This window comes from Typha latifolia, chromosome 14 (genome assembly GCF_019914945.1).
Source record: "Typha latifolia isolate L0001 chromosome 14, TyphaL0001v2, whole genome shotgun sequence".
In the NCBI taxonomy this organism is placed as follows: domain Eukaryota; kingdom Viridiplantae; phylum Streptophyta; class Magnoliopsida; order Poales; family Typhaceae; genus Typha; species Typha latifolia.
In genome coordinates, this window is record NC_133099.1 from 663,571 (window position 1) to 675,776 (window position 12,206).

General features: G+C 38.9%; 3 protein-coding genes across 4 annotated transcripts; 2 read left to right on the forward strand and 1 right to left on the reverse strand.

Annotated features, from left to right (window-relative positions):
- Positions 1 to 125: 125 nt before the first annotated feature.
- LOC140800673 (uncharacterized) lies at positions 126 to 2,732 on the forward strand. Its single transcript, XM_073155442.1, has 4 exons — positions 126 to 281; positions 359 to 538; positions 1,406 to 1,593; positions 2,312 to 2,732. Exons 1-4 carry the CDS (start codon positions 184 to 186, stop codon positions 2,500 to 2,502), a joined length of 657 nt encoding a protein of 218 aa, XP_073011543.1. The 5' UTR covers positions 126 to 183; the 3' UTR covers positions 2,503 to 2,732.
- A 2,087-nt stretch (positions 2,733 to 4,819) lies between these two features.
- Positions 4,820 to 8,546, forward strand: LOC140800949 (putative 4-coumarate--CoA ligase-like 8). Its single transcript, XM_073155893.1, has 6 exons — positions 4,820 to 5,877; positions 6,754 to 6,940; positions 7,034 to 7,179; positions 7,262 to 7,329; positions 7,602 to 7,704; positions 8,210 to 8,546. The coding sequence occupies exons 1-6, from the start codon at positions 4,891 to 4,893 to the stop codon at positions 8,345 to 8,347; spliced, it is 1,629 nt and encodes a 542-aa protein (XP_073011994.1). The 5' UTR covers positions 4,820 to 4,890; the 3' UTR covers positions 8,348 to 8,546.
- A 250-nt stretch (positions 8,547 to 8,796) lies between these two features.
- LOC140800950 (auxin-responsive protein IAA10-like) lies at positions 8,797 to 11,718 on the reverse strand. Of its 2 annotated transcripts, none has more exons than XM_073155895.1 (5): positions 10,816 to 11,718; positions 10,088 to 10,434; positions 9,826 to 9,928; positions 9,491 to 9,552; positions 8,797 to 9,211 (listed from the first exon to the last, which is right to left on the reverse strand). In XM_073155895.1, exons 1-5 carry the CDS (start codon positions 11,208 to 11,210, stop codon positions 9,153 to 9,155), a joined length of 966 nt encoding a protein of 321 aa, XP_073011996.1. In that variant the 5' UTR covers positions 11,211 to 11,718; the 3' UTR covers positions 8,797 to 9,152. The 2 variants fall into 2 exon arrangements, with proteins under 2 accessions (XP_073011996.1, XP_073011995.1); XM_073155894.1 differs by having other exon boundaries at positions 10,088 to 10,437; positions 10,816 to 11,677.
- Positions 11,719 to 12,206: the final 488 nt, after the last annotated feature.

Here is a 12,206-nt window from a genome sequence, read left to right on the forward strand (position 1 = left end):
TCTCGTGGAACTTTGATTTTTCAAATAACTCCTCAGTTAAATCAAATATTATATAAGAATTATAAAATCGAATATTTGTTTCCGAACCCCAGCCGACCCGACCCGACCCGATACGAATTTGACCTCTACTGGCCTAAACGAAACCTTCTCCTTTCTCTCTTCTTCTCCTCTTTCCGGCGAGAAATGTCGGGGAGAAGGCTCGCATCTTTTTCCCTGAACTCCTTCAATAACTCTGCTTGCTATACCGCTTCAAGTTTTATTGGATCCCGCCGATCTCTTCGGTAGTCCTCGTCCGATCTCACTACTCTCACGCTTCACTCGTGGAAATTGATGAGCTAATGTTTTTTTTTTGGATCAGATCCTTCTCTTCTTCCTCGGAGAATGCTAGAGGAAGTAGTAATCTCGGTAATAGTAGTAGCAGCAGCAGCAAAAAGAGATCTTTGGGTCGGACGGCGGTTCAAATTGGGCTTATAAGCCTCGCAGGAGGGTTTGCTCTCAGTGCCGTCAACGATCTCGCCATATTTCATGGATGTAGCAGGTCTTATTTCCCTCTATTCCTTCTTTTGATTTTTGGGTGAGAATTGCGTGAATCTTCGAAATGAGTTCGTGGTGTTTGTGTTCAGAAATTTGCGTATTTGGGGAAAAGTAGGAGGTAGGATTCAATAATTATTCTTTTGAATTGAAACCATACTTGTCACCACAGAAACCCCAAATCTGGAATTGATTGAATTGCAATTTGGTCCTTCTCGTTTCTCATGAAGCTCGACTTTGCCGACACAGTTCTGTTTGACCCAAAATTGCAGTTAATTCTTCTCCGCAATGTATGTGTATGCTTGTATGAAATGTGGCTTTATCTTTCTCTTTTATATGCAGGATGTTAGTCTGCTTAGATTATAATTAGCCACCAGTTAGGACTGGAATAGTTAGATTTATTTTAGCCTCTATCTAAAGCATCAGCGAGAAGAATTTGATCATGTTAATTTTCAATATCTTTGAACCAATTATTACTGCAACTTGCATTATTAGCTGGCCGCCTATAAAGTCCTGGACTTACCCTAGATGCTAAATAAATTGCCAAGTAAAATAAAAAGGAATTACAAGAACTTTGTCGGTAGCGTGTCTATTTGGCTTTGTCAGAACAGTTCAACAGCTCATATATATGTTGGCCCCTTATTGCTCAATCCTTGTCTTCGAAGTTTTAAATTCCTGCCAATAGGTTTTTTAATTTTGAAAATTAAAATTATATTAGGCATGCTATATACATTTTACTAGATCATATTTTGAGATGGATAAATGTAGATTACAGCTGATGTTATTTATTAGATACATTAACTGGTAAGAAATATGTGATTTATTTCATGACTGGAATGCTTACAACTGCCATTTCTAATTGAATTTCTTTCAGTAAGGCTATTGAAAAGGCTAGTCAGAATCCAAAAATTATAGAGTCTATTGGCGTGCCAATTGTTAGAGGCCCATGGTATGATGCATCTCTTGCAGTTGGTCATCGACGGAATTCTGTGTCTTGCACGTTTCCAGCATCCGGACCACAAGGGTCTGCAATTTTTCAATTGAAAGCAATACGAAATGGAGGTTGCTAATTTCTATTTCCCTGCTAATTTAACTTTATTTGTTTTGAAAATTTGCCATTAGTAAAACATACTGTTACATACTTCATCACGACTTTATGACCTTAACACTGCATGTCTGCATCCAGCCTTTCGATTCTGTACTTATATCTCACAGATCAATCAGGAATATCTGATATAGAGTTTCTTGCCAAAATTTATACCTAGGCAGTCCTTTGTAAGCTTAGTTGTAATTCTTCCTAGGGTTACCAATTCTTCCTGTTTTGCATTATGCAATTATGATGGCACGGTTCAATGTGAGGGGCAGTGTTCATTGTGCAAACTCTAATAGGGTCCAAGAACTAGGAAGGTGAAATTTAGTATACAAGTAACCTTGTAGTCCTATGACATCTCAAGTGTCAGCCTTTATTTCAGTGGTTAGATATTGTAGTAGGTGATGTATTGCCTATTAACTAAAGAGGCCTCCATTAAATTATTTTTAGCCTGCATTTCCCTTGGATTGCTGTCTGTTCCAAATTTCTATGCTAAATATCAGTTCCTGATATCCACTAATAATAACTTCTTGTTTCATGTTCCAAATCATTCCACAACATCTTTCATCAAGTTGGATAAGATTGTTGAGAACGATATGATGGACAATTACATTACTTTTATTGTTTTTATGCTATGTTTGATGCTGTTTAGGATCTTAATATGAAAACTCTTTTCACATTTTGCCACAGAGGATGGTCTTTTTTCATTTTTGCGGCACCATGACTGGGATATACTTATGATGGAGGCTCTTCTCCATGTTCCTTCCAATGACGCGAAGCAGCAAACACTCCGGATAAGTCTCACAGCTGATTCCCCTCCTAGCACTGCTCTCTTCAGCTGCGATAGCTGCACTCAAGAATCTGAATCTCTTGAGAAGTGACCTATTCTTCCATTTCTTGTATGATCCCTACTTCTGTTGTGATAATCGAATTCATTGACAAAATTAGTGTCGTTGTCCTCGTAGCAACACTTTTAAGATGCTATAGGGTGGATTTACCATGGGATCTGCTGCATAAGGTGATCAATCTAGTTCTTTGGCAGGATTGTTTTTAAATTTGAGGTTCAATGAACTCAACTATTTACTGGAGTGAAATCAATCCCACTCATAAATCCTAGATAGATCCAACTATTTACAGGATTAATTTTTTTTTTTAAGCACACAATTGGATAGTACAGTTTGTGAGCTGCCGGGACTTTACGGGCCTGCCATGCACTGTGGAAGCAACTAAATGCCCAACAACTACCTAACTCTAATGCACATGGTACTCTCGATATTTATTCATAAATTAAATCTATCTAAAATATACTTCATATCTTAGTGTTTACTTGTGTATGTATGTTTTGATTGAACCATATACACAGGTAAGTCATACTATAAGTTACACACATGAAGAGGTGTGTATAAAATCATGCAAATTTTCTAAGCAGATTTTAATTAGCGAGAAATGATTAACATATTCTCTTTTATAACTATCTTTTGTATCAGGTATTCTTTCATCACCTAGATAATATCACTTATTAATAATACACTGCCATAGTAACATAAACCAACAAGGCTAATTAAAACCAGGAGAGAATTGTCGGTAAATACATACTAGTGCCAAAAATTAATTCTACATATTATGAGGGTATTTTAATCTTTTTATCTTAAAATTGTCTTATCAATTATAATTACTCACAAATTTTATATTTAAAATAATTATTACAGTTTTACTCATGTTTTATTATCAAATAACAAAATTCGAGTAAAATTATAGAGATACCTAATTTTTTTTATCTAAGATGTGTATATAAAGTTATGAGGGTATTTTAATCTTTTTATCTTAAAATTGTCTTATCAATTATAATTACTCACAAATTTTATATTTAAAATAATTATTACAGTTTTACTCATGTTTTATTATCAAATAACAAAATTCGAGTAAAATTCTAGAGATACCTAATTTTTTTTATCTAAGATGTGTATATAAAGTTATTTATGCACGATCAAAAAATAAGACTAGTCCCTGGTGACAAATTAGTGAAGTGGTTGCAACTACCGGATCCATCCAACAGTGAAGGTGTAGTTGAGTTAATGAGTTATATCTCCACTTCTTTTAATAGTCAAATCTCCAATTACATCCGACGTTCTTTATACTTACTAGAAATAAAGTCAACGAAATAAATTGACAACTTTCCAGTACCTTATGAGTCACGTCTGACGTGCCTCAGCACCATATAGAATAACTCAAAAGAATATTTTTATTTTATTACCGAGAAATTATAATTTACACCCGGGGCTCGTGGTTAAACTCCAATGAAGCTCTAAAACTAACTTCATATTTGGAACTAGCAATAATGGGGCTCCAAATTTGGAGCTCGACTCCACTTGTCATTTCAACCATTTGAAATACTAAAATTGTCTAATAATTATTACATTCAATAATTTTAATTTCATTTATATCCTTTATTAAATAATTTAATTAGTTAAACTGAATATATAATTAGTTTTATTAATCGGGTTTTAACAAAAAATAATACTATTGGAAAGGTCTCATCGAGATCTTTAAAATGAGTCTAATATTAAATTATTTTTGAGCTAATTTAAATTTTTTATTTTTTATTTTTTATAAAAAATAAGTCTAATAAATTATGTGTCCTAAAATATAATTACTTAAAATTATTTTCAATATAAATATTAAATATTAAAATATATTAGATATGAAATATATTAAAATAAAAAATGTGCTTGTGTTTGTATTACTCTCTTATAATTTTAATTTATATATGTAACTTTTTGACAATCGCTAATTTTTAATATAAAATGATTAGAATACTTTTTTATTTTATATTAACTAATTTGAAAATTATTATTTTTATAAAAATTATTTTTGTCTTGTGCTTTTTTTTCCATTTCAATCTTTCTCGCTTTTACATTTTAAATATTTTAATTTAAAAAAAAAGAGAGATAATAATAAGGGCAAAATAGTAAATAATGATAATAATGTTAATAGATTTCTTCTTCTGTTGGTTTTTGACGTAAAAAATGACGGCTTTACATTGATTAGACCCACATGGGCGTTAAACGGCACAAATAAAAAGTTGTAATTTATGAATACAATTAAATTTTACGTATTTATTATATATAAATATATACATTTTTATAAGCATAACGATTTTGTTTCAATTTATTACGCTCGGGTCCAGCTCCATTATTCCCTCCCAATTCCAATTTTATAATGGCCTCTGCTTCCCTCCCGAAAGTAGACAACCAGACATTCGCAAGGAAATGGAAGACGGCAGCGGCTTCTCCTCCACCTCCGGCATCTACCGTAGCCTCTACCCCTCTCCTCCTCTCCACTCCTTTACCTCCCTCACCGACTTCCTCTTCTCCAACGATTCCCCCAACTTCTCCCCCACTAAGCCCGCCTTCGTCGACGCCTCCACCGGCGCCTCCCTATCCTACTCCGACCTCCGCCGCCTCTCTTCCTCCGCCGCATCCGCCCTCTCAGCTGCCGGACTCCGCCGCGGCCACATCGCCCTCCTCGTCTCCACCAATTCTATCTCCTTCCCTTTACTCTCCCTCGCCGTCCTCTCCCTCGGGGCCGTCCTCTCCACTGCCAACCCCCTTCTCACCCGATCCGAGCTCCTCTCGCAGATCCGAGACTCCGACCCCGCCCTCGTGATCACAACCTTAGATCTCGCGCTCAAATTCGAATTCCTCGGATCCGACGGCCCGGATCTAGTCTTGATCGAAACCCTGATCGGGGACCTAGATGTGAATCCGACGGTCCAGATCGGATCCCCAGATGTGGGTCCCTCCGATCCGGCGGCGATGATGTACTCGTCGGGGACGACAGGGAAGAGCAAGGGGGTAGTGAGCACGCAAGGGAACTTGATAGCGATGGCTCACGTGCTACGGCACTTGTGGGGGGAGGGTGACGACGAGGTGTACGGGTGCGTGGTGCCGATGTACCACATGTTCGGGTTCTCGGTGTTCGTTTGCGGGGTGGTGGCGGCGGGGGCGACGGCGGTTGTAGTCTCTCCGGCGGCGGGGAGGTTCAACGTGGCGGATCTAGCGGCAGCGGTGGAGCGGCACCGGATCACGAGGCTGCCAGCAGTGCCGCCGATGGTGGTGATGATGGCAAGGAAGGGACACGCGGCGGGGAGGTATTGGTCGAGGTCTCTGCGGGAGGTGATTTGCTCCGGTGCGCCGCTGGGGAGGGAACACCTGGAGAAGTTTGGGAGGTGTTATCCCGGAATCAGGCTATCTCAGGTGAGTTTCCGCATTCTGGATTCGTTCTCTACCGTCTGATCGTGATCGGACGGCTTCGGTTGGTTGGTTTGAGTGCCTGCGTGATTAGTTTTTTATTTATTTATATCAAACTGCCTGATTAGTTTTCGCGCGTCCTAATATCAGTTTAAATAACGATGCTGCCGGGGTTGACCGTTTCCTCCAACTGAAGAATATTTTTCACTACCTCGGTTTACCTGACAAAAGAAAAAATATATATTATAAGCCCGGAGGCGAATCTATACAAAAAAAACTAAAATATATATTTTTTTATCATAAAACATTCGTTATCAGGTGAGACCTCAACAATTGGACCTACAAAACAAATGATTCAAGTATCAAATTGTGACAAATTTTCTTTTTCCAAGTGTCAAATTTTAGTTTTTGACCTTGGAGAGAACGTTTCAACAAATAGTGATATGAAAACAAGATCAAAAGAGAAAGGCATAAATTTGTTTTCCTACTGAAATTGGATAGTAGCCTCACATAATTGCAGGACTCAACAGAGCATTCATTCCTCTTAGTGATGTATTTAAGAATCAACATTTGTTCTTTCGTCGAACTTAACTCTTGCCTATTTGTGGTTGCTAGCTATTAGGTATTAACTAATCAACTAGTCTAAAAAGTTAAACATTTTAGGATCTAATAAGTTTTATATTTTATATTTTAACGCTCTTCTTTTCTTCTAATCTAAAATATTTTAATACACAAAAAAATAAATTTAATTTAAATAATTAAAGTTTTATATTTTCAGACAAAGATAAGGCATGCCATATTAATTAACTACTCTAAAAAATTTAAGCTGGTTTAATTTTTATGTAATATATTCCAAAATTAACTGCTGTGAATTGGTTGCAGTGTTACGGTTTAACAGAAACATGTGGGCCCGTAACACTATGTGATGGTGTTCGCGGAAGGCTGCATGCCTCCATTGGGAGGTTGATACCTTCGGTGGAGGCCAAGATCCTCGATGTGCGTATGGGCAAGCCACTTCCACCTAACAAATATGGCGAATTATGGCTTAGGGGCCCTTCTATCATGCAAGGTATATAACTTGTGCATAAATATCTATACGGATGCATGCACATTTATCACTACTCTATCAGCATGTATAAATGAATGAACGCACGGCTTCCAGGCTATTTGAATAATCAAGAAGCCACATCTTTAGCTATTGATGTGGAAGGTTGGCTCCGAACTGGAGATTTGTGTTACATTGACTCGCGTGGGCTCGTCTATCTCGTCGACAGGATCAAAGAACTTATAAAGTACAAGGCTTATCAGGTGCTAATTTTGAGTTTATGATTTAATGAAGGATAGTCCATTTCATCTACTTATTTACTATTGGTGCAACTTGCTATTGTAGGTGGCCCCAGCTGAACTGGAAGAGGTCCTCTCCTCCCATCCAGGTGTTCAAGATGTTGCTGTAACATCGTGAGTGAAGCAAATATTCAAAGAGTTCTCTGTTATAGTGCAACTAAAGTTTTAGGCTGCTAAACGCTTTGATATGGCACAGTTTGGGTGGCCTTTGGAAGCCCATCTTGCCAATTTATACAATTTAGAAGTATTTATCTGATGGTAGTGAAAAATCTCAAACAAGGTCCTTCCATTGTAACAAAAAAGATTGCTATTATTATAGGAAATTTCTAGTTCTGAATATCTTTTGTGATAAAGTAATATAGGTATTTTACTTTTAAATTTTTTAGGTATCCGGATGAGGAGGCTGGAGAGATTCCCATGGCATGCGTGGTGAGAAAAGAAGGAAGCAAGATCAAAGAAAATGATATATTTTCTTTTCTGGAGGATAAGGTGCATAACATATTTACTCCTCCTGCTTTAATTGCCAGTGTTAATAAATTTGAGTAGACCAGCAAAGATAGCTGATCAGTTTAATATCTAACTATTTTATTGATAGGCGTTGCATAACTGATGTCGATATAATGCTTTCAAAATGCAAGAATTTTGATAAATGTTTCTGTTAACCTTTTTCTTGAGCACCAATATGTTTAAGTTATACAGATTCTCCAGTATCATAGAAATACCTTCATCAAATCCTAAAGGCAAGCTTGACCCAGTTACAGGGTAATGACATAATGCAAACTTACAGCTAAGTTTTTTCTACATGATCATACTTGAAGTTATTGTAACAATCATGAATCGCCCTGTGCATAATGGGGAGTAAGACTATGTTTTCCATGACTACCTCTTCGTCTAATTTAAGAGCAATTGTTTATAGCCGAGAAATTCTATAACCTTCTTTTTCTTCTTTTTCTTTTTGAGAGAGAGAATATAATAATTTTCTATTTTCTTCTAGGTGGCTCCCTATAAAAAGATCAGGAAAGTGATCTTCTTGGAGTACATCCCAAGATCTCCTTCAGGGAAGATCCTCAGGAGGCATCTAAAGGCTGCAACTTCTCATCAGGAGAAGCTAAATGTCTCCGCGAGGCTATAAACACAGTTGTTCACCATTCACTGATGTTTATAATCAATATGAAAAGACGACTACTGTGAAATTAGAGCTTGTTTGATATTCTTTTGTTTCTTAAAAGTGGTGGTTTATGTAAGGTGAACATTGTGTTATAGTCGATTTTTATTGGTTGCCCCGTGTACCCTCCACTGATACCAACTTAAGAAGGATTGCTTTTGCATCAGTGGGTAGAGCAAAAATGGTTGAGAATCCTAGAGTCGACATCAACAAAAGCAATTATCACGTATCCGGAATAACCAGTCTCATCACCCACCATCAGTTTTCCCTTTCAATTGCCTTCGTCGTTGAGTAATCTCATCTTGTTAGGGACCAAATTGAACATAAAGCTAAATGGATCATTTTAATCTGATCTGCAGTCTACCACGGCGCAGAATGATAATATACACAAAATCATCAAATGTCACTAGGAAACATGGAGCAACGATTGCATCCTTCAAATAGAGAGACAAACAAATATTTACAGTATTTGGAAGCAACATTCATATACCGTTCATATTGGTGTAGCACTAATAGGAAAAGGGAAACATATGGGTGTAGCTAACAAATCACCCAACAGAAGGGACAATTTCCCAATAACACTGAACTAGAGGACAAAATCAAAGAAATGGGCACTAGCGTGACTGATCCTAGGCTTGGGAAACAAAAAGGGAATAAAACATGCTCTCAAATCCTCTATTTTCGTATGCTTCTTCTTCTAAGTCTTCTTTGTATATCTAGAGTTCTTGTCCATTCATCACCTCTTCAGATAGTTAATTCTGGTTGAACTTTTCTAGGAATGCTTGCTTCCAACCAGCCCGCGGGATTTATTGAAGGATCGAAACCTTGGTGCTGCAGCAAAGAGACAAAGAATCAACCAACTTATGCGATAACAGCAGCTTGCTTGCTTCTACATGAGAAACATTACTTTTTATTTAATGGTAAAGGGAAAACCACAGACCATGTCCAATTTCGTTACAGGACTAACAAATCGACCATCTTCAAGGAATCATGTTAATAATGCCCTTAATTGAGGCTAACTTTTGATTAACCTGACTGGTACTATATACAAGGATTGAAGTGACTCTTCCAATTGGATCCAGGTCAAGGTTGATGAAAGATCTGACTTACCAAGCCCATTGGCATCAGATGTCCTCATGATTCTAAGTCTCTTGACAGTCTCCAGAAACATCCTGCAGAGAGAAATTATACAATAGAGCTTAAAAGATTTGCCATATTAGGGGAAGTAATGTCTTGGAACCAACCATCATCAACAACAATACAGCAATTATATTATCACAAACATCAAATTTGTTGATGTAGGGCGATAAGCCTAAAGATAATTTTGACCATAACAGTTCGATTTTAATTAGATCATCATGCTACCATCTCATCTCGTCTCGTCTATTACTAACATCAATTGCATACAAATACTGGTAAAGGCAAAGAAAGGATGGAGATCCTACCCCCAAGGGACATCTCCAACAAGCATCCAATCCCCATCTTTATCTTCATAGGTGAGCGCAAACTCGGATGACCCATCTAATAACTTCGAAGCCTTTGCAACATCTGCCAACATCGGCATCAATCTAATCAACATACTGTCTTTTCTGAGCTAATTGTGCACTACAAATAGATCTTCTAATGTGATTTTTGGGGTAATTGCTCAACTACATGTCTTTAAAGCACAAATATAAATGAATAGACTACTTAAGAGCAGCCACTTACAACTAGAAGAAGCACCAAGAGGCATGGTAGGTTTGTGAAACATGAGCTCAAGTGACGAAGCAAGGCTCTCATAGGAGTGGTGGGCATTGAGGTCCACTTTCCTTCCGATGGGATCTCCGTCCATGTTCACCTTGACGAACAGAGAGCTCGCCGAGGTCCGCGATTTCCTCTCCTGATCATTGATCCCACTCCCTTCCTTGATGCAGCTGCCATTGCCACTGATGCTGTTGTTGTGGTTGGTCTTCTTAGGGTTGGTGGCATCAACCTCTTGGTTGCTATCTTTGGAGAGGTTGAACAAGCTGTTCATCCTGAAGGCTCTCACTGGAGGCCATCCTACCACCATTGGACTGCTTCCAAAAAGAAACATTCCAGCCAGGTATAAGCAACAAAGTGCTATTACGATTTAAGAAACAATATTATAGGGTTTCATCTAGAAATTGCATGCAAGCGAATGCATATATTGAGAATTAAGAGACAATACAGGGGTTATAATTTAGAAATTGCAAGGAAAGAGGAAAGCCATGAACTAAAATAACAATTTCTTCCTATTTCTTCTTTTTTTTTAGTAAAGTCGCGAAATAGTAAAAGATCGTCCAGAAAACGACCTTCGTTTAGGCGTTTTAAGAGAAGAAATAAGGAATATTAGCTAAGATAAAAAGGAGAAATGAAAGGCGTTAAATGGGATTATAGAGGGAATAGCAGCGAGGAGAGTAGCGTATAAAACTCACATGGGACGGTGAGCGGATCCAGCGGCCTCGGGCGAGATGGGATCCGGCGCCGCCGCCCTCTTACTCCCTGTGACACCTCCCAAGGTGGCCGATGACGACGACACCGACGAGTTCGGCGACGGTACGGGCGAGGCACGTGACACCATGGATGGGAAGTCATTCGCTGTGAGTATGCGGCACCCCTGACCCCACGGTAAGGCCACCGTGCCGGACCCGGCGGGCACCTTCTTCGCTCCCAAGCTCAACCCTAGCTCCAACTCCTCTTCCCGTTCCTCTTCAATCTCCTCCACCTCCTCCTCCTCTCCTTTCCTCTTCTCCGCCTCCGCTGCCGCCGTTGCCGGAGTCATCGATTCCGAGGAGGCGACGCCTCCGCCAAACCCGCAAACTCCTCTCATCTCTCTCTCTCTCTCTCTCTCGATTTCGCTTTCTCTCTCTACGATGGTAGTTCAGAAGAAGGAAGGTGACCGGACCCGCTTTTTAAGCCCAGAGGGTTTCGGAAACTGCGCCACCTGTGGGTGCAATTCTGGGTCTAAAAATTAAGGTGCAGGTCTTGCAAAGTGCTGCTCGAAATAATGGCAGCACAGGTGCTAATAAATTAAAGCACCTACTCCTCTCTATACCCATTATAAACCCATCTCTTTATTGGGCAGACATACCGGTCCCCACTTATGCCAGCCGCGTTCTCTTCCAATTTAGCCGGTGGCCTCCTCAAATCCGTTGGTGGGTCCCGCACACTATTTATGCTTCCATATTTTGGGCAACGCATTAATGCACCAAAGCGTCCTCCTCTGTTGTGGCTTGTGGGTGAGCGACCTCTTGCCTTTCGTTTTCTCCTCCTTTCCCTTAAATTTTTATCTCATCTCCTTTTACTCTCATACAAACTCATGTCGGATAGACACAGTCAGTCACACTGCAAACACCCTTCACTTTAATCATATCTAGCTTACCCTAAATTATGTCAACTTTTTGAAGCACTATTATAGCCTATACATAGTAATAGAATCTTTTGGGCCGCCTAAAGAAGCTTAGTGGTGGCGTAAATTGTAATCGGTGGTCCCAAGGCAAGAGAGGATAGGATTGGTGGTTGTTGAGTCAGGAGTCTTCTTCTTCCTATTGGATGGAGTGGTATTTGATTTGAAACTTTCGAGGGTGGGCAAAAGGAAGATGCTGTCTGTTTCATGGACGGATTTTTTTAATTTTATTAGAGCCACAAATTCATGGGACCAACCATTAATGAGCAAAGAAGCAACCAACCACTAACGTCCTCCCTATGTCTTTGCTTTTTAAGTGAATCATCGTTTTCTTTTCTTCCGGCCAGTGTTCCTCAATGTTACCAATTCACTGCTCACCTTTTTCTTTACCCGGGTATATAATTTAATTATTAGTCAGAG

Excerpts from the sequence above, each read along its gene's own strand:
- LOC140800950 (XM_073155894.1), bottom strand. The coding sequence starts at position 11,210 with ATGAGAGGAGTTTGCGGGTTTGGCGGAGGCGTCGCCTCCTCGGAATCG. Across the intron at positions 9,553-9,825 it reads GTTGGAGATGTCCCTTGGGG|GATGTTTCTGGAGACTGTCA; the intron begins GTAGGATCTCCA and ends TTCTCTCTGCAG. Across the intron at positions 9,212-9,490 it reads ATCTGATGCCAATGGGCTTG|CACCAAGGTTTCGATCCTTC; the intron begins GTAAGTCAGATC and ends TCTTTGCTGCAG.
- LOC140800949 (XM_073155893.1), top strand. The coding sequence starts at position 4,891 with ATGGAAGACGGCAGCGGCTTCTCCTCCACCTCCGGCATCTACCGTAGC. Across the intron at positions 6,941-7,033 it reads GGGCCCTTCTATCATGCAAG|GCTATTTGAATAATCAAGAA; the intron begins GTATATAACTTG and ends CACGGCTTCCAG. Across the intron at positions 7,330-7,601 it reads CAAGATGTTGCTGTAACATC|GTATCCGGATGAGGAGGCTG; the intron begins GTGAGTGAAGCA and ends TAAATTTTTTAG.
- LOC140800673 (XM_073155442.1), top strand. The coding sequence starts at position 184 with ATGTCGGGGAGAAGGCTCGCATCTTTTTCCCTGAACTCCTTCAATAAC. Across the intron at positions 539-1,405 it reads ATATTTCATGGATGTAGCAG|TAAGGCTATTGAAAAGGCTA; the intron begins GTCTTATTTCCC and ends AATTTCTTTCAG. Across the intron at positions 1,594-2,311 it reads GAAAGCAATACGAAATGGAG|AGGATGGTCTTTTTTCATTT; the intron begins GTTGCTAATTTC and ends ATTTTGCCACAG.